Consider the following 23133-nt stretch of genomic DNA (forward strand, 5'->3'; position numbering starts at 1 on the left):
GTGTAACTTCATGTGTGTCTTTTTTCTTCTTCTAACAGGTGGTGTGATAAGCTGCTAAAAACTATGAAGGTGACCACGGTGGAGTTCTACCTCAAGAACAACCTTCAATTTTTGACCTTCATGCAGCAGACTCCACCGCGGTCATCCAGGCTGACAAAAGCAAACATGGTCGGTGTCGTCAGGGACATGAAGGTGGCCCTGAAGAGCCTCAAGAGGTTGGTTGTGGTCCACCAAATGGCAGTAAAGAGGACGAAATACTCCGAGCTGCCAGGAGGTGACGCCATCGCCAGCTTCGTAGATGGGGCTACATTGAAAATCCCTCAGCTGCTCGGTAGGATTTTCTCCACTTTAACATTTTCAGGTGTCACTAAAGGTCACTGATGTCTACAAGTGATGTTGATATCTCTCTCTCTTCTCTCTCTCTCTCTCTCTCTTCTTATTTTACTCCTTCTCATCAGACGAGCTGGAGGAGGAGTACACAACCAACCTCCGGTTCCGGCTGTACGGCTTCATGTGTGGCTACTGGAGCTGTGTCTTTGGTCACAGGCCCGGTGTGTACTCCAACATGACCGACACGGAGTTCAGGCAGGCCCTGGCCAGTGGTGGAGAGCAAGGCTACTTGATACATGTAAGCATATGTTATCATAGTGCAACTTTCTTATCACCACAAATAATACAGCATAACATGTGTTATATCTGATCTATATATCCCACTCTGTGTCATAATAGGTCAAGGAGCACAATACAAACAAGTCATTTGGGGAGGCCCAGCTGTTCCTCACAGATGTGGAGTTTGGGTGACTGCAACATTAGATGGCCATCAAGACCAAAGTCCCTAAGAAGGAGAGGAACACCTTTGTGATGTTCACCAAAGGGACGGGTCCCTGTAAAAATCTCAACAGCTGCCTGAGGATGGCCTGGGCGGAGCTGAGAATAGGCGGCAATGTCAGCTTCACCCTTATTCGGACGGCACTTGCACACTACGTAAGTAAATTACACAATTAAATCCATGTGTATGTATGAAAAAAGAGCTTTCTGGAGGTAGACTGTGGTTACTGTTATTCATTTCTCTGCAATGTTTCAATGTTTTTCAGGCAAAAAAGACCACGGACGTCACTGCCAGGAAGAGGGTGGCAGACTTTATGTGCCACGATGTCACCACGGCGGACTGCTTCTACGCCAGGTGCCCCGATGTCAAGGAGGCTATGGCGATTCGGAGTCTCATCCGAGACAGCCTCAGGACGGAGGAGAGGGCCGGACCATCTACTGCCGTGGTGGCATCATTTACTCCCCTGGGAGGAGGGACCTGTGTGGAGGAGAGCAGCAGCAGCAGCAGCGAGGAGGAGGAGGAGGAGGACAAGAAGGAGAAGAAGAGGGTGGCTGCTGCGACGAGTGGGGAGGAGAGCAGCAGCACCGAGGAGGAGGAGAAGCAGCAGCAGCAGCAGACAGAGGAGGAGAGGCCGCAGCAGCAGCAGACAGAGGAGGAGAGCAGCAGCAGCAGTGAGGGGGACGAAAAGCTCTGCAGTTCTCAAGTAGCACAAGTTGTGCTTAGTCCGATCCACAATCGGTTGAGATCGAGAAAAGAATGAGTGTGTAAATAGACTGTTTTCGTTCGTGTTTAAAGTGTACATATGTTGTTTTTTGTGTTTGTGTTCAAATAAATGGTTGAATTTGAATTGCTCTTGTGTTCATTTCTACTTTTTAGCCACAATGCTAAGTGCTAGCTGTCTAAAAATATTCAGACAATATACAACACTCCATATGAACCTAGAAAAGCAGTTTCAAAAAGATCAGAGTAGTATTTTGTGTTTTAATTAATATTAGCCATTATGTGGCTACATTAGCAGCAACATGAGCTAGACAGCTGAGATGCGCATCTTTAGGTACCATGGACAGTTCTTATGACAAATGGGAAGAAAAAGATCTATAGGGCAGGTCGCAAACCGACCACCCTTTGTATCAAAGACGGAAGCCACATGAGCAGCACCATCGTGCAGATACAATCTATCTTTCAATTTTCTTCTATACAATGCTGATATTCCTAAAGGGAGGTCAATTTCCTGGAGCTTGCTTATCCGAAAATAGTGCTCGTTGCTCGGGCACACTCTGACCAAGTTGGGTATGGAAGTCTCTGGAGCTCAGGGGGTGCATCCCAGAGCTTGCATACCCGGAAATAGGTGCCTATTTTGGGTTGTAATCTCACATTTACCCATTTTGGTCATTTTCCCCTGGAAGTCTAACGTTTGCTTTGTTGACCTCTGGAGCTCAGGGGGTGCATCCCAGAGCTCCACGTACCCGGGAATAGGTGCCCAATTCGGGATACATTTTCACAGTTTGACCCTTTCCCCCCTGGAAGTCCAACGTTTGCTTTTTTTGACCTCTAAGCACTATTTGGGGGGGAAGGAATTAGACACAATATCCCCCTGTTTGGGACTCTGTTTGTTGTTATTTATGTGTCATTTTAATGCTATATTGCCTGTTTATGCACCATATTTACCCCTATTGAAGTGCACTATTTGGGGGGATGGAATTAGACACAATATCCCCCTGTTTGGGACTCTGTTTGTTGGTATTTATGTGTCATTTTAATGCTATATTGCCTGTTTATGCACCATATTTACCCCCATTGAAGTGGACTATTTGGAGGGATGGAATTAGACACAATATCCCCCTGTTTGGGACTCTGTTTGTTGGTATTTATGTGTCATTTTAATGCTATATTGTCTGTTTATGCACCATATTTACCCCTATAGAAGTGCACTATTTGGGGGGATGGAATTAGACACAATATCCCCCTGTTTGGGACTCTGTTTGTTGTTATTTATGTGTCATTGTAATGCTATATTGACTGTTTATGCACCATATTTACCCCTATTGAAGTGCACTATTTGGGGGGGATGGAATTAGACACAATATCCACCTGTTTGGGACTCAGCTGGTTGTTATTTATGTGCCATTTTAATGCTATATTGCCTGTTTATGCACCATATTTGCAAGAAGATTCAAATGTCATTACAATAACAGCACTGTGGTTTACATTTATGCTAATAACTCCACAATGAGATTTCACGGGGAGTATCCTACAGTACATATGAATAAACCCTGTTAATTACAGACTCATCAGAGAAGATCTAATTTTCGCTAATAAGACAGTAATAGAACTTCGTCACTTCCGGTTTACGTTTATGCTAATAACTCCACAATGCTAGCCCATTGCCGTTAAAGGAGGAAATTGTCACCATTACGAGGGTTAGTGTCAGTGTCTGCATGTTACTCACGTCGTTCTTTCTTTTTTCAAATCAAATCAAATCAAATCAAATTTATTTGTATAGCCCAATATCACAAATTATACATTTGTCTCAGTGTGCTTTACAGACTCTACAGGTTACGACATCCTCTGTCCTTAGACCCTCGCATCGCACAAGGAAAAACTTCCTAAAAAGAAACCCCAAAATTAAAGGGGAAAAAATGGAAGAAACCTCAGGGAGAGCAACTAAGGAGGGATCCCTCTCCCAGGACAGACAGACGTGCAATAGATGTCGTGTGTACAGGATAAACAGCATAGTACAAATACAACATTTGACAGAAATTATGTTGTGTTGAAAAAAAAAGAAATAGAAAGTATGGATGAATCCAGGAAAATGTCAAAAAGGCTTCCCGGTGTCCAGCAGGACCAGGTTAGCAGGCGCTGTCACGATTCATGATCCTGACGTAAAATTTATCAGTGGCAACCTGCCACATGAGAGATAGACACTCCAGGGATGATACCCCGGATGGTGAGTTAGTAACATACATTTACATAAATGCATACAGATAGAGAGGGAGAAGAAGAGAGAGGGAGGGGAGGAGAGAGGAAGAGAAGGAAGAGAGCAGGGAGGTGTCCCCCGGCAGTCTAAGCCTATAGCAGCATAACTAGGGGCTGATCCAGGGCAAACCTGAGCCAGCCCTAACTATAAGCTTTATCAAAAAGGAAAGTCTTTAGCCTACTCTTAAATGTGGAGAGTGTGTCTGCCTCCCGAACACAAACTGGAAGCTGGTTCCACTGGAGAGGAGCTTGATAGCTGAAGGCTCTGGCTCTCATTGTACTCTTAGAGACTCTAGGAACCACAAGTAACCCTGCAGTCTGGGAGCGTAATGCTCTAGTTGGTTTATAAGGTACTATGAGATCTTTAAGATATGCTGGAGCCTGACCATTAATTGATTTGTAAGTCAGGAGAAGCATTTTGAATTCTATTCTGTATTTTAACGGGAGCCAGTGCAGTGCAGCTAATACAGGAGTAATATGATCCCGTTTCCTTGTTCTAGTCAATACACGTGCTGCTGCATTTTGGATCAACTGAAGAGTCTTAAGCGACTTTTTGGGACAACCTGATAACAATGAGTTGCAGTAATCCAGCCTTGAAGTAACAAATGCATGGACTAGTTTTTCTGCATCATTTTGAGACAGGATGTGTCTTATTTTTGCAATGTTACGTAGATGAAAGAAGGCAGTCCTTGAGATTTGTTTTATGTGGGAGTTAAACGACAGATCTTGATCAAAGATGACGCCAAGATTCCTTACAGTGGTGCTGGAGGCCAAGTTAATGCCATCCAGAGCTTCTATGTCATTAGAAAATGTGTTTCGGAGGCGTTTAGGGCCAAGTATAATAACTTCAGTTTTGTCTGTGTTTAACATCAAAAAGTTGCTAGACATCCAAGTTTTTATGTCCTTAAGGCATGCTTGAAGTTTAGCATATTGATTGGTTTCATCTGGTTTAATTGATAGATATAATTGGGTATCATCCGCATAACAATGAAAGTTTATAGAGTGGTCCTTATAATATTGCCCAAAGGAAGCATATATAAGGTGAATAGAATCGGTCCAAGTACAGAACCCTGCGGAACTCCAAGACTGACTTTGGCTGTCATGGAGGATTTATCGTTAACAAGTACAAATTGAGATCGCTCAGATAAATAGGACTTAACCAGCTTAGTGCGGTTCCTTTTATGCCAACACAATGTTCCAGTCTCTGTAGTAGAATGTCATGATCAACAGTGTCGAAAGCAGCACTGAGGTCTAACAAGACAAGAACAGAGACAAGTCCTTTGTCTGATGCCAATAGAAGGTCATTGGTAACTTTCACCAGTGCCGTCTCTGTGCTATGATGAACTCTAAATCCAGATTGAAAAACCTCAAATAAACTATTATTATGTAAAAAGTCACACAACTGTTTTGCGGCTGCTTTCTCAAGGATTTTAGCGAGAAAGGGTAGGTTAGATATCGGCCTATAGTTGGCTAAATCCTCTGGATCAAGACTAGGCTTTTTAAGAAGTGGTTTTATTACAGCTACTTTAAAGGATTTTGGTACGTAGCCAGATAATAGAGACAGGTTGATCATATTTAATAACGAAGTGTTAATTAAGGGTAAAACTTCTTTAAACAGTTTAGGAATCGGGTCTAAAAGACAGGTTGATGGTTTAGACGATGAGATTGTTGAAGTTAGTTGGTTAAGGTTGATTGGAGTAAAACAGTCTAGATATATTTCAGGAGTTACAGATGTTTTTAAAATTCCAACAGTTGAAGTTAAGTCATTACCAATTGAGGTCAGGAGGAGAGTAATTTTGTCTCTAATAATTATAATTTTATCTTTAAAGAAACTCATGAAGTCGTCACTACTGAGAGATATAGGAACAGAAGGCTCTGTAGAGCTGTGACTCTCTGTCAGCCTGGCTACAGTGCTGAAAAGACACCTGGGGTTGTTCTTATTTTCTTCTATTAAGGAAGAGTAATAAGCTGCTCTGGCATTACGGAGAGCCTTCTTATACGTTTTAAGATGATCTAACCAGACTAAACGAGATTCTTCCAATTTAGTGGAACGCCATTTACTTTCAAGATTTCTCGACTTTTGTTTTAGTTTGCGGATTTGTAAATTAAGCCATGGAGCTTTCTTTTTCTGTTTTATGACCTCCTCGGTGAACCTCACACGCAGAAAGCGTGTCCCGTCCACTACGTCCGTTCCCGGCCACACTCTTCTTTTTATCGTTGTCACCGGCTGTACGCCCCAGTCATCAAGTTTCTTTTTAATTGCCTCGTCCCTCGTACACACCGGGAGATTAAGGAACGAGACAGTCAGCTCTTTTAACTTACTGTCTCTCCCCTGTATTAGTACCCCATTCACCCGTAAGCCCTCCATTAATCTCCCTTTCCCATTTTTGTCCGCCATTGTGATTTCATATGTTTTTTCACCTCTTATTCTGCACCCCCTCACCACACCACAGTCCTTCCTTAACCCCTTCAATAAATCCATCACAGAAACTTTTTCTCTCCCCGCATCCACTGTCACCTCCACCGTTAGCTCGTTCGAGTACGTCTCTCCTTCCTCTTTTCTCAACTCTGCTTCTGATTTTTCCTTTCCACCACCTCCTGTCTTGTCACTCTGCTCATTTATTTCTTTGTTTAGTCCGTTCGCTTTCTCATATTCATTATCCTTTCCTTTGTCATTACCTATTTGTCTGTCCCTTTCCTCACTCCGCTGTATTTTCTTAATGTCCGTGATCCGTGACGTTGTCGGTCGTTCCATTCCTGAGGTCGTTGCCATGGAATCCATCAAAAACACAAATACACACGAACAGGGGGGGAACCCCCAGACAGCTGAGCTGTTAGGGAGGGGTGGGCACGAACAAAAAACGATAGGATAAGACGGAACAAAACCGAACAAACAAAACTATTCCTCTCCGCACCACCTGCACTCTGGCAACTTCCGTAATGGCCGTATTCAGAGTGGTATGGCCGTAATCTGCAATAGAGCATATACACTTGCTGTTTATAGAAGGTAAAACACAATTAATTGTCTTTTCTTAATATACGCGGACAGTTCTATTCATGTCTTCATTTAGCTAATTAAGAAGGAAACAAAATGCTTACAGCACCGGGTATTCCCAGGCCGTCACCCATCCAAGTACTGACCCGGCCCTACTCTGCTTAGCTTCCGAGATCAGACAAGATCGGGCGTTGTCAGTGTGGTATGGCCGTAATATGCAATAGAACATATACACTTGCTTTTTATAGAAGGTAAAACACAATGAATTGTCTTTTCTTAATATACAGGACTGTCTCAGAAAATTAGAATATTGTGATAAACAAAAAAAAACAAAAATGTCATGCATTCTGGATTCATTACAAATCAACTGAAATATTGCAAGCCTTTTATTATTTTAATATTGCTGATTATGGCTTACAGCTTAAGAAATCTCAAAAATTTAGAATAGTTCCTCAGACCAAGTAAAAAAAAAGATTTATAACAGCAAAACAAAATCAAACATTTGAAAATGTCCATTAATGCACTCAGTACTTGGTTGGGAATCCTTTTGCACGGATTACTGCATCAATGCGGCGTGGCATGGAGGCAATCAGCCTGTGGCATTGCTGAGGTGTTATGGATGCCCAGGATGCTTCAATAGCGGCCTTTAGCTCATTAGCATTGTTGGGTCTGGTGTCTTTCAGCTTCTTCTTCACAATACCCCACATATTCTCTATGGGGTTCAGGTCAGGGGAATTGGCAGGCCAATCGAGGACAGTAATGCCATGGTCAGTACACCAGTTACTGGTGGTTTTGGCACTGTGGGCAGGTGCCAGATCATGCTGGAAAATGAATTCCTCATCTCCATAGAGCTTTTCAGCTGACGGAAGCATGTAGTGCTCTAAAATCTCTTGGTACACAGCTGCATTTACTCTGGGCTTGATGAAACACAGTGGACCAACACCAGCAGCTGACATGGCTCCCCAAACCATCGCTGACTGTGGGAACTTCACACTGGATTTCAAGCAACTTGGATTTTGCTCCTCTCCAGCCTTTCTCCAGACTCTGGCGCCTTGGCTTCCAAATGAAATACAAAACTTGCTTTCGTCTGAAAAGAGGACTTTGGACCACTCTGCAACTGTCCAGTGCTTCTTTTCCATAGCCCAAGTCAGACGCTTCTTACGTTGTCTTGAGTTCAGAAGTGGCTTGACCATGGGAATACGGCTATTGTAGCCCATTTCCCGGACACGTCTGTGAACAGTGGCTTTTGATACCTGGACTCCAGCTTCAGTCCACTGTCTTTGAAGCTCCCCCAAATTCTGGAAGCGACTCTTCTTCACAATGCTGTTAAGGCTGCGGTCATCTCTCTTGGTTGTGCAGTGTTTCCTGCCACATTTCCCCCTTCCAACAGACTTTTTGTGGATGTGCTTTGAAACTGCACTCTGTGAACAGCTTGCTCTTTGAGACATTTCTTTTTGTGTCTTACCCTCCTGATGGAGGGTGTCAATGATGGTCCTCTGGACAGCAGTCAGATCAGCAGTCTTCCCCATACTTGTGATTTAGTTTACTGAACCAAGCTGAGTGTTTTTCAAGGCTCAGGAAACCCTTGCAGGTGTTTCGAGTTAATTAGACGATTCAAGTGATTCGTTGAACACCCTACTAGTATACTTTTTCATGATATTCTAATATTTAGAGATAGGATATTTGAGTTTTCTTAAGCTGTATGCCATAATCAGCAATATTAAAATAATAAAAGGCTTGCAATATTTCAGTTGATTTGTAATGAATCGAGAATGTATGACATTCTTGTTTTTTTAATTGCATTACAGAAAATAAAGAACTTTATCACAATATTCAAATTTTCTGAGACAGTCATGTATGCGGACAGTTCTATTCATGTCTTCATTTTGCTAATTGAGAAGGAAACAAAATGCTTACAGCACCGGGAATTCCCAGGCGGTCACCCATCCAAGTACTGACCCAGCCCAACTCTACTTAGCTTCTGAGATCAGACGAGATCTGGCTTTGTCAGTGTGGTATGGCCGCAATCTGCAATAGAGCATATATACTTGCTGTTTATAGAAGGTAAAACACAATGAATTGTCTTTTCTTAATGTATGCGGACAGTTCTATTCATGTCTTCATTTTGCTAATTGAGAAGGAAACAAAATGCTTACAGCACCGGGTATTCCCAGGCGGTCACCCATCCAAGTACTGACCTAACCCAACTCTGCTTAGCTTCCGAGATCAGAAGTTGTCAGTGTGGTATGGCCGTAATCTGCAATAGAGCATATACACTTGATTTTTATAGAAGGTAAAACACAATGAATTGTCTTTTCTTAATATATGAGGACAGTTCTATTCTTGTCTCCATTTTGCTAATGAAGAAGGAAACAAAATGCTTACAGCACAGGGTATTCCCAGGCGGTCACCCATCCAAGTACAGACCCTGCCCAACTCTGCTTAGCTTCCGAGATCAGACGAGATCGGGCGATGTCAGTGTGGTATGGCCGTAACCTGAAATAAAGCATATACACTTGCTGTTCATAGAAGGTAAAACACAATGAATTGTGTGTTCTTAATATACGCGGGCAGTTCTATTCATGTCTTCATTTTGCTAATTAAGAAGGAAACAAAATGCCTCCTGCACCAGTTATTCCCAGGCGCTTACCCATCCAAGTACTGACCCAGCCCAACTCTGCTTAGCTTCCGAGATCAGACGAGATCGGGCATTGTCAGTGTGGTATGGCCGTAATCTACAATAGAGCATATACACTTGCTGTTTATAGAAGGTAAAACACAATGAATTGTCATTTCTTAATATACGCAGACAATTCTATTCATGTCTTTATTTTGCTAATTAAGAAGGAAACAAAATGCTTACAGCACCGGGTATCCCCAGGCAGAGACCCATCTAAGTACTGACCCAGCCCAACTCTGCTTAGCTTCCGAGATCAGACGAGATTGTCAGTGTGGTATGGCAGTAATCTGAAATAGAGCATATACACTTGCTGGTTATGGAAGGTAAAACACAATGAATTGTCTTTTCTTAATATATGCGGACAGTTCTATTCATGTCTTCATTTTGCTAATTAAGAAGGAAACAAACTGCTTACAGCACCGGGTATTCCCAGTCGGTCACCAATCCAAGTACTGACCCAGCCCAACTCTGCTTAGCTTCCGAGATCAGACGAAATCGGGCGTTGTCAGTGTGGTATGGCCTAATCTGCAATAGAGTATATACACTTGCTGTTTATAGAAGGTAAAACACAATGCATTTTTTTTTTTTTATATACGCAGACAGTTCTATTCATGTCTTCATTTTGCTAATTAAGAAGGAAACAAAATGCTTACTGCACCGGGTATTCCCAGGCGGTGACCCATCCAAGTACTGACCCAGCCCAACTCTGCTTAGCTTCCGAGATCAGACGAGATTGTCATTGTGGTATGGCCGTAATCTGAAATAGAGCATATACACTTGCTGGTTATGGAAGGTAAAACACAATCAATTGTCTTTTCTTAATATACGCGGACAGTTCTATTCATGTCTTCATTTTGCTAATTAAGAAGTAAACAAAATCCTTACAGCACCGTGTATTCCCAGGCGGTGACCCATCCAAGTACTGACCCAGACCAACTCTGCTTAGCTTCAGAGATCAGACGTTGTGAGTGTGGTATGTCCTTAATCTGCAATAGAGCATATACACTTGCTGTTTATAGAAGGTAAAACATAATGAATTGTCTTTTCTTAATATACGCGGACAGTTCTATTCATGTCTTCATTTTGTTAATTAAGAAGGAAACAAAATGCTTACAGCACCGGGTATTCCCAGGCGGTCACCCATCCAAGTACTGACCCAGCCCAACTCTGCTTAGCTTCTGAGATCAGACGAGATTGTCATTGTGGTATGGCCGTAATCTGAAATAGAGCATATACACTTGCTGTTTATAGAAGGTAAAACATAATGAATTGTCTTTTCTTAATATACGCGGACAGTTCTATTTATGTCTTTATTTTGCTAATTAAGAAGGAAACAAAATGCTTACAGCACCGGGTATCCCCAGGCGGAGACCCATCTAAGTACTGACCCAGCCCAACTCTGCTTAGCTTCCGAGATCAGACGAGATTGTCAGTGTGGTATGGCAGTAATCTGAAATAGAGCATATACACTTGCTGGTTATGGAAGGTAAAACACAATGAATTGTCTTTTCTTAATATATGCGGACAGTTCTATTCATGTCTTCATTTTGCTAATTAAGAAGGAAACAAACTGCTTACAGCACCGGGTATTCCCAGTCGGTCACCAATCCAAGTACTGACCCAGCCCAACTCTGCTTAGCTTCCGAGATCAGACGAAATCGGGCGTTGTCAGTGTGGTATGGCCTAATCTGCAAAAGAGTATATACACTTGCTGTTTATAGAAGGTAAAACACAATGCATTTTTTTTTTTATATATACGCAGACAGTTCTATTCATGTCTTCATTTTGCTAATTAAGAAGGAAACAAAATGCTTACTGCACCGGGTATTCCCAGGCGGTGACCCATCCAAGTACTGACCCAGCCCAACTCTGCTTAGCTTCCGAGATCAGACGAGATTGTCATTGTGGTATGGCCGTAATCTGAAATAGAGCATATACACTTGCTGGTTATGGAAGGTAAAACACAATCAATTGTCTTTTCTTAATATACGCGGACAGTTCTATTCATGTCTTCATTTTGCTAATTAAGAAGTAAACAAAATCCTTACAGCACCGTGTATTCCCAGGCGGTGACCCATCCAAGTACTGACCCAGACCAACTCTGCTTAGCTTCAGAGATCAGACGTTGTGAGTGTGGTATGTCCGTAATCTGCAATAGAGCATATACACTTGCTGTTTATAGAAGGTAAAACATAATGAATTGTCTTTTCTTAATATACACGGACAGTTCTATTCATGTCTTCATTTTGTTAATTAAGAAGGAAACAAAATGCTTACAGCACCGGGTATTCCCAGGCGGTCACCCATCCAAGTACTGACCCAGCCCAACTCTGCTTAGCTTCTGAGATCAGACGAGATTGTCATTGTGGTATGGCCGTAATCTGAAATAGAGCATATACACTTACTGTTTATAGAAGGTAAAACACAATGAATTGTCATTTCTTAATATACGCAGACAATTCTATTCATGTCTTCATTTTGTTAATTAAGAAGGAAACAAAATGCTTACAGCACCGGGTATTCCCAGGCGGTCACCAATCCAAGTACTGACCCAGCCCAACTCTGCTTAGCTTCCGAGATCAGACAATATCGGGCGTTGTCAGTGTGGTATGGCCTAATCTGCAATATAGTATATACACTTGCTGTTTATAGAAGGTAAAACACAATCAATTGTCTTTTCTTAATATACGCGGACAGTTCTATTCATGTCTTCATTTTGCTAATTAAGAAGTAAACAAAATCCTTACAGCACCGTGTATTCCCAGGCGGTGACCCATCCAAGTACTGACCCAGCGCAACTCTGCTTAGCTTCCCGAGATCAGACGAGATTGTCATTCTTGTATGGCCGTAATCTGAAATAGAGCATATACACTTGCTGGTTATGGAAGGTAAAACACAATCAATTGTCTTTTCTTAATATACGCGGACAGTTCTATTCATGTCTTCATTTTGCTAATTAAGAAGTAAACAAAATCCTTACAGCACCGTGTATTCCCAGGCGGTGACCCATCCAAGTACTGACCCAGCCCAACTCTGCTTAGCTTCCGAGATCAGACGAGATTGTCATTCTTGTATGGCCGTAATCTGAAATAGAGCATATACACTTGCTGGTTATGGAAGGTAAAACACAATGAATTTTTTTTTTTTAATATACGCAGACAGTTCTATTCATGTCTTCATTTTGCTAATTAAGAAGGAAACAAAATGCTTACAGCACCGGGTATTCCCAGGCGGTCACCATTCCAAGTACTGACCCAGCCCAACTCTGCTTAGCTTCCGAGATCAGACGAAATCGGGCGTTGTCAGTGTGGTATGGCCAGAATCTAAAATAGAACATATATACTTACTTTTTATAGAAGTAAAACACAATGAATTGTCTTTTCTTAATATACGCAGACAGTTCTATTATGTCTTCATTTTGCTAATTAAGAAGGAAACAAACTGCTTACAGCACCGGGTATTCCCAGTCGGTGACACATCCAAGTACTGACCCGGCCCAACTCTGCTTAGCTTCCAAGATCAGACGAGATTGTCATTGTGGTATGGCCGTAATCTGAAATAGAGCATATACACCTGCTGTTTATAGAAGGTAAAACACATTGAATTGTCTTTTCTCAATATACGCGGACAGTTCTATTCATGTCTTCATTTTCCTAATTAAGAAGGAAACAAAATGCTTACAGCACCGGGTATTCCCTGGCGGTCACCCATCCAAGTACTGACCCAGACCAACTCTGCTTAGCTTCCGAGGTCAGACGAGATCGGGCGTTGACATTGTGGTATGGCCAGAATCTAAAATAGAACATATATACTTACTTTTTATAGAAAGTAAAACACAATGAATTGTCTTTTCTTAATATACGCAGACAGTTCTATTTATGTCTTCATTTTGCTAATTAAGAAGGAAACAAACTGCTTACAGCACCGGGTATTCCCAGTCGGTGACACATCCAAGTACTGACCCGGCCCAACTCTGCTTAGCTTCCAAGATCAGACGAGATTGTCATTGTGGTATGGCCGTAATCTGAAATAGAGCATATACACCTGCTGTTTATAGAAGGTAAAACACATTGAATTGTCTTTTCTCAATATACGCGGACAGTTCTATTCATGTCTTCTTTTTGCTAGTTAAGAAGGAAACAAAATGCTTACAGCACCGGGTATTCCCAGGCGGTCACCAATCCAAGTAATGACCCAGCCCAACTCTGCTTAGCTTCCGAGATCAGACGAAATCGGGCGTTGTCAGTGTGGTATGGCCTAATCTGCAATAGAGTATATACACTTGCTGTTTATAGAAGGTAAAACATAATGAATTGTCTTTTCATAATATACACGGACAGTTCTATTCATGTCTTCATTTTGCAAATTAAGAAGGAAACAAAATGCTTACAGCACCGGGTATACCCAGGCGGTCACCCATCCAAGTACTGATCCAGCTCAACTCTGCTTAGCTTCCGAGATCAGACGAGATTGTCATTGTGGTATGGCCGTAATCTGAAATAGAGCATATACACTTGCAGGTTATGGAAGGTAAAACACAATCAATTGTCTTTTCTTAATATACGCGGACAGTTCTATTCATGTCTTCATTTTGCTAATTGAGAAGGAAACAAAATGCTTACTGCACCGGGTATTCCCAGGCGGTGACCCACCCAAGTACTGACCCAGCCCAACTCTGCTTAGCTTCTGAGATCAGACGAGATCGGGCGTTGTCAGTGTGGTATGGCCGTAATGAGAAATAGAGCATATACACTTGCTCTTCATAGAAGGTAAAACACAATGAATTGTCTTTTCTTAATATACGCGGACAGTTCAATTCATGTCTTCATTTTGCTAATTAAGAAGGAAACAAAATGCTTACAGCACCGGGTATTCCCAGGCGGTCACCCAACCAAGTACTGACCCAGCCCAACTATACTTAGCTTCCGAAATCAGACGAGATCGGGCATTGTCAGTGTGGTATGGCCGTAATTTGCAATAGAGCATATACACTTGCTTTTTATAGAAAGTAAAACACAATGAATTGTCTTTTCTTAATATACGCGGACAGTTCTATTCATGTCTTCATTTTGCTAATTGAGAAGGAAACAAAATGCTTATTGCACCGGGTATTCCCAGGCGGTGACCCACCCAAGTACTGACCCAGCCCAACTCTGCTTAGCTTCTGAGATCAGACGAGATCGGGCGTTGTCAGTGTGGTATGGCCGTAATGAGAAATAGAGCATATACACTTGCTCTTCATAGAAGGTAAAACACAATGAATTGTCTTTTCTTAATATACGCGGACAGTTCAATTCATGTCTTCATTTTGCTAATTAAGAAGGAAACAAAATGCTTACAGCACCGGGTATTCCCAGGCGGTCACCCAACCAAGTACTGACCCAGCCCAACTATACTTAGCTTCCGAAATCAGACGAGATCGGGCATTGTCAGTGTGGTATGGCCGTAATTTGCAATAGAGCATATACACTTGCTTTTTATAGAAGGTAAAACACAATGAATTGTCTTTTCTTAATATACGCGGACAGTTCTATTCATGTCTTCATTTTGCTAATTGAGAAGGAAACAAAATGTTTACAGCACTGGGTATTACCAGGGGGGTTACCCATCCAAGTGCTGACCCAGCCCAACTCTGCTTAGCTTCCGAGATCAGACGTTGTCAGTGTGGTATGGCCGTAATCTGAAATAGAGCATATACACTTGCTGGTTATGGAAGGTAAAACACAATCAATTGTCTTTTCTTAATATACGCGGACAGTTCTATTCATGTCTTCATTTTGCTAATTGAGAAGGAAACAAAATGCTTACTGCACCGGGTATTCCCAGGCGGTGACCCACCCAAGTACTGACCCAGCCCAACTCTGCTTAGCTTCTGAGATCAGACGAGATCGGGCGTTGTCAGTGTGGTATGGCCGTAATGAGAAATAGAGCATATACACTTGCTCTTCATAGAAGGTAAAACACAATGAATTGTCTTTTCTTAATATACGCGGACAGTTCAATTCATGTCTTCATTTTGCTAATTAAGAAGGAAACAAAATGCTTACAGCACCGGGTATTCCCAGGCGGTCACCCAACCAAGTACTGACCCAGCCCAACTATACTTAGCTTCCGAAATCAGACGAGATCGGGCATTGTCAGTGTGGTATGGCCGTAATTTGCAATAGAGCATATACACTTGCTTTTTATAGAAGGTAAAACACAATGAATTGTCTTTTCTTAATATACGCGGACAGTTCTATTCATGTCTTCATTCTGCTAATTGAGAAGGAAACAAAATGCTTACTGCACGGGGTATTCCCAGGCGGTGACCCACCCAAGTACTGACCCAGCCCAACTCTGCTTAGCTTCTGAGATCAGACGAGATCGGGCGTTGTCAGTGTGGTATGGCCGTAATGAGAAATAGAGCATATACACTTGCTCTTCATAGAAAGTAAAACACAATGAATTGTCTTTTCTTAATATACGCGGACAGTTCAATTCATGTCTTCATTTTGCTAATTAAGAAGGAAACAAAATGCTTACAGCACCGGGTATTCCCAGGCGGTCACCCAACCAAGTACTGACCCAGCCCAACTATACTTAGCTTCCGAAATCAGACGAGATCGGGCATTGTCAGTGTGGTATGGCCGTAATTTGCAATAGAGCATATACACTTGCTTTTTATAGAAGGTAAAACACAATGAATTGTCTTTTCTTAATATACGCGGACAGTTCTATTCATGTCTTCATTTTGCTAATTGAGAAGGAAACAAAATGTTTACAGCACTGGGTATTACCAGGGGGGTTACCCATCCAAGTTCTGACCCAGCCCAACTCTGCTTAGCTTCCGAGATCAGACGTTGTCAGTGTGGTATGGCCGTAATCTGCAATAAAGCATATACACGTGCTCTTTATAGAAGGTAAAACACAGTGAATTGTCTTTTCTCAATATACGCGGACAGTTCTATTCTCATGTCTTCATTTTGCTAATTAAGAAGGAAACAAAATGCCTCCTGCACAAGTTATTCCCAGGCGCTTACCCATCCAAGTACTGACCCAGCCCAACTCTGCTTAGCTTCCGAGATCAGACGAGATTGTCAGTGTGGTATTGCCGTAATCTGAAATAGAGTATATACACTTGCTGTTCATAGAAGGTAAAACACATTGAATTGTCTTTTCTTAATATACGCGGACACTTCTATTCATGTCTTCATTTTGCTAATCAAGAAGGAAACAAAATGCTTACTGCACCTGGTATTCCCAGGCGGTCACCAATCCAAGTACTGACCCAGCCCAACTCTGCTTAGCTTCCGAGATCAGACGAGATCTGGCATTGTCAGTGTGGTATGGCCGTAATCTGCAATAGAGCATATACACTTGCTGTTTATAGAAGGTAAAACACAATGAATTGTCATTTCTTAATATACGCAGACAATTCTATTCATGTCTTCATTTTGCTAATTAAGAAGGAAACAAAATGCTTACAGCACCGGGTATCCCCAGGCGGTGACCCATCTAAGTACTGACCCAGCCCAACTCTGCTTAGTTTCCGAGATCAGACGAGATTGTCAGTGTGGTATGGCAGTAATCTGAAATAGAGCATATACACTTGCTGGTTATGGAAGGTAAAACACAATGAATTGTCTTTTCTTAATATATGCGGACAGTTCTATTCATGTCTTCATTTTCCTAATTAAGAAGGAAACAAAATGCTTACAGCACCTGGTATTCCCTGGCGGTCACCCATCCAAGTACTGACCCAGACCAACTCTGCTTAGCTTCCGAGGTCAGACGAGATCAGGCGTTGACATTGTGGTATGGCCAGAATCTAAAATAGAGCATATACACTTACTTTTTATAGAAAGTAAAACACATTGAATTGTCTTTTCTTAATGTACGCAGACAGTTCTATTTATGTCTTCATTTTGCTAATTAAGAAGGAAACAAATTGCTTACAGCACCGGGTATTCCCAGTCGGTGACCCATCCAAGTACTGACCCGGCCCAACTCTGCTTAGCTTCCAAGATCAGACGAGATTGTCATTGTGGTATGGCCGTAATCTGAAATAGAGCATATACACCTGCTGTTTATAGAAGGTAAAACACATTGAATTGTCTTTTCTCAATATACGTGGACAGTTCTATTCATGTCTTCATTTTCCTAATTAAGAAGGAAACAAAATGCTTACAGCACCTGGTATTCCCTGGCGGTCACCCATCCAAGTACTGACCCAGACCAACTCTGCTTAGCTTCCGAGGTCAGACGAGATCAGGCGTTGACATTGTGGTATGGCCAGAATCTAAAATAGAGCATATACACTTACTTTTTATAGAAAGTAAAACACATTGAATTGTCTTTTCTTGATGTACGCAGACAGTTCTATTTATGTCTTCATTTTGCTAATTAAGAAGGAAACAAATTGCTTACAGCACCGGGTATTCCCAGTCGGTGACCCATCCAAGTACTGACCCGGCCCAACTCTGCTTAGCTTCCAAGATCAGACGAGATTGTCATTGTGGTATGGCCGTAATGTGAAATAGAGCATATACACCTGCTGTTTATAGAAGGTAAAACACATTGAATTGTCTTTTCTCAATATACGTGGACAGTTCTATTCATGTCTTCATTTTGCTAATTAAGAAGGAAACAAAATGCTTACAGCACCGGGTATTCCCAGGCGGTCACCAATCCAAGTAATGACCCAGCCCAACTCTGCTTAGCTTCCGAGATCAGACGAAATCGGGCGTTGTCAGTGTGGTATGGCCTAATCTGCAATAGAGTATATACACTTGCTGTTTATAGAAGGTAAAACATAATGAATTGTCTTTTCATAATATACACGGACAGTTCTATTCATGTCTTCATTTTGCAAATTAAGAAGGAAACAAAATGCTTACAGCACCGGGTATACCCAGGCGGTCACCCATCCAAGTACTGACCCAGCTCAACTCTGCTTAGCTTCCGAGATCAGACGAGATTGTCATTGTGGTATGGCCGTAATCTGAAATAGAGCATATACACTTGCTGGTTATGGAAGGTAAAACACAATCAATTGTCTTTTCTTAATATACGCGGGACAGTTCTATTCATGTCTTCATTTTGTTAATTAAGAAGGAAACAAAATGCTTACAGCACCAGGTATTCCCAGGCGGTCACCCATCCAAGTACTGACCCAGCCCAACTCTGCTTAGCTTCTGAGATCAGACGAGATCGGGCATTGTCAGTGTGGTATGGCCGTAATCTGCAATAGAGCATATACACTTGATGTTTATAGTAGGTAAAACACAATGAATTGTCTTTTCTTAATATACGCGGACTGTTCTATTCATGTCTTCATTTTGCTAATTGAGAAGGAAACAAAATGCTTACAGCACCGGGTATTCCCAGGCGGTGACCCATCCAAGTACTGACCCAGACCAACTCTGCTTAGCTTCCGAGATCAGACGTTGTCATTGTGGTACGGCCTTAATCTGCAATAGAGTATATACACTTGCTGGTTATGGAAGGTAAACACAATCAATTGTCTTTTCTTAATATACGTGGACAGTTCTATTCATGTCTTCATTTTGCTAATTGAGAAGGAAACAAAATGCTTACTGCACCGGGTATTCCCAGGCGGTGACCCACCCAAGTACTGACCCAGCCCAACTCTGCTTAGCTTCTGAGATCAGACGAGATCGGGCATTGTCAGTGTGGTATGGCCGTAATGAGAAATAGAGCATATACACTTGCTGTTCATAGAAGGTAAAACACAATGAATTGTCTTTTCTTAATATACGCGGACAGTTCAATTCATGTCTTCATTTTGCTAATTAAGAAGGAAACAAAATGCTTACAGCACCGGGTATTCCCAGGCGGTCACCCAACCAAGTACCGACCCAGTCCAACTATACTTAGCTTCCGAGATCAGACGAGATCGGGCATTGTCAGTGTGGTATGGCCGTAATTTGCAATAGAGCATATACACTTGCTTTTTATAGAAGGTAAAACACAATGAATTGTCTTTTCTTAATATACGCGGACAGTTCAATTCATGTCTTCATTTTGCTAATTGAGAAGGAAACAAAATGTTTACAGCACCGGGTATTCCCAGGGGGGTTACCCATCCAAGTGCTGACCCAGCCCAACTCTGCTTAGCTTCCGAGATCAGACGTTGTCAGTGTGGTATGGTCGTAATCTGCAATAGAGCATATACACGTGCTCTTTATAGAAGGTAAAACATAGTGAATTGTCATTTCTCAATATACGCGGACAGTTCTATTCATGTCTTCATTTTGTTAATTAAGAAGGAAACAAAATGCCTCCTGCACAAGTTATTCCCAGGCGCTTACCCATCCAAGTACTGACCCAGCCCAACTCTGCTTAGCTTCCGAGATCAGACGAGATTGTCAGTGTGGTATTGCCGTAATCTGAAATAGAGATGGGTCATTGTATGCTATTTGACGTTTATGCACCATAGTTACTCCTATTGAAGTGCACTCTTTTGGGGGATGGAATTAGACACAACAACCCCCTGCGGATCAATCTGTTTGTTGTTAATTGTTGTGTCATTGTAATGCTATATTGACTGTTTAGCAACATATTTACCCCCATTGTAGTGCATTATTTGAGGGGATGAATTAGACACAACATCCCCTGCTTGGGACTCTGTTGATGTTAATTATGTGTCATTGTAATGCTATATTGACGTTATGCACCATAGTTACCCCTATTGAAGTGCACTATTGGGGGATGGAATAGACACAACATCCCCTGCATGGACTCTGTTTGGTGTTATTTATGTGTCATTGTAATGCTATATTGACTGTTTATGCAACATATTTACCCCATTGTAGTGCACTATTTGAGGGGATGGAATTAGACAAAACATCCCCTGATTGGGACTCTGTTGATGTTAATTAGGTGTCATTGTAATGCTTGATTGACTGTTTATGCACCATAGTTACCCTATTGAAGTGCACTATTTGGGGGATGGAATTAGACACAACATCCCCCTGCATGGCATCTGTTTGGTGTTATTTATTTGTCATTGTAATGCTATATTGACTGTTTATGCAACATATTTACCCCATTGTAGTGCACTATGGGGGATGGAATAGACACCATCCCCCTGCTTGGGACTGTTTGGTGTTATTTATGTGTTATTGTAATGCTACATTGACTGTTATTGCACCATATTTGCAAGAAGATTCAAATGACTGTCATTACAATAACCGCAACTGTGGTTTACATTATGCTAAACTCCACAATACTAAGTGCTAGCAGCTGAGATTTGATGGGGAGTATCCTACAGTACATATGAATAAACCCTGTTAATTACAGAACTCATCAGAGAAGATCTTAATTTTCGCTAATAGACAGTAGTAGAACTTCGTCACTTCGCGTTTACCTTTATGCTAATAACTCCACAATGCTAAGTGCTAGCCGGCTGTCATGTCATGGGGAGTATCCAACAGTACATATGAACAAACCCTGAAAGTTACAGTCTGATCGGAGAAGCGGAGAAGATCTCATTTTCGCTAATATAATAATAGCACTTCCGGTTTACGCTTTAGGCTAATAACTCGAGAATGTTTCAGACCAATTAGTGAAGATCTCATTTTTTGCCATTTGTCGCCATATTTATGTCGTACACTTTGCTCATAAATGCTAAACGCCTGATAGCATTCCGGAGCTTGACATCTGCTTTGAACAGTGCGCATCTTTTGGTACCATGGACAAGCAATCTATCCTGATTCACCTTTTTACAGGCTGCGGGAAGTACAACCCAAAACACGTTATATTTCTGTAATAGGATTTGCGATGTTTAAGTCACTAGGGCCCAGAGCATGTTAGCATCATGGGAAGAGGTATCAGGGATGGACAGCAATGCTAACCCAAAACACTTACATTTCTGTAATAAGATTTGCGAGTTATAGTCACTAGGGCCCAGAGCATGTTACCATACATTGGGGAGAGGGTGGGGATTGGGCAGTGAGGCACGTTGGGCTATGGCTCCACAATGCTAAGTGCTAGCTGGCTAATATTTTAAGGGAGTACACCACGTACATATGAATAAACCTGTTTAATTCCAGACTGATTGGAAAAAGATTCATTGATCGCCATTTTTGCCACATTACGATTTATTGTCGTAGACTTTAGCTATAAATGCTAAAAGCGTGATAGCATTTAGGAGCTTGACATACGCTTTATTTAAAAGAATAGTGCCCATCTTTGGTACCATGGACAAGACAATCTATCCAGTATTCACCTTTACAGGCTTCGGAAGTAAAACCCAAAACACGTTATATTTCTATAATAGGATTGCGATGTTATAGTCGCTAGGGCCAGAGCATGTTACCATACATTGGGAAGAGGTATCAGGATGGGCAGCAATGCTAACCCAAACAAATTACATTTCTGTAATAGGATTTGCGATGTTATAGTCACTAGGTCCCAGAGCATGTTAACATACATTGGAAAGAGGTATCAGGGATGGGCAGCAATGCTAACCCAAAACACCTTACATTTCTGTATAGGATTTGCGATGTATAGTCGCTAGGGCCCAGAGCATGTTACCATACATTGGGAGAGGAGGTGTCGGGATTGGGCAGTGAGGCACGTTTGGCTTATGGCTCCACAGTGCTAAGTGTAGCTGGCTAATATTGTTAAGGGAGTATCACACAGTACATATGAATAAACCCTGTTAATTACAGACTGATGGAAAAAGATTTCATTGATCGCCATTTTTGCCACATTATGATTTATGTCGTACACTTTAGCTCTAAATGCTAAACGCGTGAGAGCATCCGAGCTTGATATATGCTTTATTCAAAGAATAGTGCCCATCTTTGTACCATGGACAGACATTTATCTCATTATTCACCTTTCTACAGGACTTCGGAAGTACAACCAAAACACGTTATATTCTGCTAATAGATTTGCGATGTTATAGTCGCCTAGGGCCCAGATAACGTTACCATACATTGGGAAGAGGTATCAGGGATTGGGCAGCAATGCTAACCCAAACACCTTACATTTATGTAATAGGATTTGCGATGTTATAGTCGCTAGGGCCCAGAGCATGTTACCATACATTGGGGAGAGGTTCGGGGATTGGGCAGTAGGACGTTTTGGCTTTATGCTCACAGTGTGCTGCTGGCTAATATTGTTAAGGGAGTATCACACAGTACTAATAAAACCCTGTTAACCTTTAACACCGGATGTGTCGTCGACGACACATTTGCAAGCAAAACTTTTGGATTACGTAACTATGTCAAGTTTGCGCAAATCGAAAAATTTCACGGTTTCTGAAAGCTGAGACTCTGCGCTTTACGCATATATCGACTCATTATGGTAACTTCACTTACGGCCTCCGGAAGCCCGCGAAACACGACCTTCTTGTGAGCGAATACACACAGAGCGCTGGGAAGAGACACAACAAACACCGCGGAGAAATAGAGCCGGAGAACAGCGGATTGAATTCAAATGGAAGCAAGACGGTATGTAAATCAACACTTGTATTGCGTTGTGATTGTTTAGAACAGTGTACCAAGTCCTATAAGAGTTGTACTAGGTGTAATTGTATTTATATGCGTAAATGTGCGCGTCTTCTTCAAGTAGCCTGCGTCTCTAGAGAGGCTGTTTGCATGCTTTAGCTGGAGAGGAGGAGGTGTTTACCAGAGATCACAA

The 23133-nt window shown here is 41.9% G+C and overlaps 2 protein-coding genes, 2 non-coding genes and 26 pseudogenes across 4 annotated transcripts in view; 2 read left to right on the top strand and 28 right to left on the bottom strand.

Annotated features, from left to right (window-relative positions):
- The window catches only part of LOC115003935 (uncharacterized), a 1282-nt gene extending 481 nt beyond the window's left edge, over positions 1–801 (top strand). Inside the window, exons 3-5 of the mRNA XM_029425873.1 lie at positions 39–331; positions 459–628; positions 730–801. Of these exons, the coding sequence (XP_029281733.1) occupies positions 39–331; positions 459–628; positions 730–801 (535 nt within the window). The remainder of the gene's footprint in view (positions 1–38; positions 332–458; positions 629–729) is intronic.
- The window catches only part of LOC115003936 (uncharacterized), a 45195-nt gene continuing 22799 nt past the window's right edge, over positions 738–23133 (top strand). Inside the window, exons 1-2 of the mRNA XM_029425874.1 lie at positions 738–984; positions 1095–1320. Coding sequence (XP_029281734.1) covers positions 814–984; positions 1095–1320 — 397 coding nt within the window. The 5' untranslated portion in view covers positions 738–813. The remainder of the gene's footprint in view (positions 985–1094; positions 1321–23133) is intronic.
- LOC115004128 (uncharacterized) lies at positions 6898–7016 on the bottom strand (annotated as a pseudogene).
- On the bottom strand, positions 8711–8829 carry LOC115004154 (uncharacterized; annotated as a pseudogene).
- LOC115004206 (uncharacterized) lies at positions 8950–9058 on the bottom strand (annotated as a pseudogene).
- LOC115004107 (5S ribosomal RNA) lies at positions 9179–9297 on the bottom strand. The gene has a single exon (XR_003831764.1). It is a non-coding gene; the product is annotated as a 5S ribosomal RNA (ribosomal RNA).
- LOC115004198 (uncharacterized) lies at positions 9418–9536 on the bottom strand (annotated as a pseudogene).
- Positions 9889–10006, bottom strand: LOC115004199 (uncharacterized; annotated as a pseudogene).
- Positions 10588–10699, bottom strand: LOC115004218 (uncharacterized; annotated as a pseudogene).
- On the bottom strand, positions 11052–11169 carry LOC115004200 (uncharacterized; annotated as a pseudogene).
- On the bottom strand, positions 11751–11862 carry LOC115004220 (uncharacterized; annotated as a pseudogene).
- On the bottom strand, positions 11983–12100 carry LOC115004212 (uncharacterized; annotated as a pseudogene).
- Positions 12686–12804, bottom strand: LOC115004186 (uncharacterized; annotated as a pseudogene).
- On the bottom strand, positions 13155–13273 carry LOC115004188 (uncharacterized; annotated as a pseudogene).
- Positions 13626–13743, bottom strand: LOC115004207 (uncharacterized; annotated as a pseudogene).
- On the bottom strand, positions 14096–14214 carry LOC115004161 (uncharacterized; annotated as a pseudogene).
- LOC115004169 (uncharacterized) lies at positions 14335–14453 on the bottom strand (annotated as a pseudogene).
- On the bottom strand, positions 14574–14692 carry LOC115004189 (uncharacterized; annotated as a pseudogene).
- On the bottom strand, positions 14813–14931 carry LOC115004170 (uncharacterized; annotated as a pseudogene).
- Positions 15282–15400, bottom strand: LOC115004162 (uncharacterized; annotated as a pseudogene).
- LOC115004171 (uncharacterized) lies at positions 15521–15639 on the bottom strand (annotated as a pseudogene).
- LOC115004185 (uncharacterized) lies at positions 15760–15878 on the bottom strand (annotated as a pseudogene).
- On the bottom strand, positions 15999–16117 carry LOC115004172 (uncharacterized; annotated as a pseudogene).
- Positions 16702–16820, bottom strand: LOC115004159 (uncharacterized; annotated as a pseudogene).
- Positions 17173–17291, bottom strand: LOC115004191 (uncharacterized; annotated as a pseudogene).
- Positions 17644–17762, bottom strand: LOC115004192 (uncharacterized; annotated as a pseudogene).
- Positions 18115–18232, bottom strand: LOC115004208 (uncharacterized; annotated as a pseudogene).
- Positions 18586–18704, bottom strand: LOC115004113 (5S ribosomal RNA). The gene has a single exon (XR_003831770.1). It is a non-coding gene; the product is annotated as a 5S ribosomal RNA (ribosomal RNA).
- LOC115004182 (uncharacterized) lies at positions 19053–19171 on the bottom strand (annotated as a pseudogene).
- LOC115004183 (uncharacterized) lies at positions 19292–19410 on the bottom strand (annotated as a pseudogene).

The sequence above is a fragment of the Cottoperca gobio genome, chromosome 24, assembly GCF_900634415.1.
Source record: "Cottoperca gobio chromosome 24, fCotGob3.1, whole genome shotgun sequence".
NCBI lineage: Eukaryota > Metazoa > Chordata > Actinopteri > Perciformes > Bovichtidae > Cottoperca > Cottoperca gobio.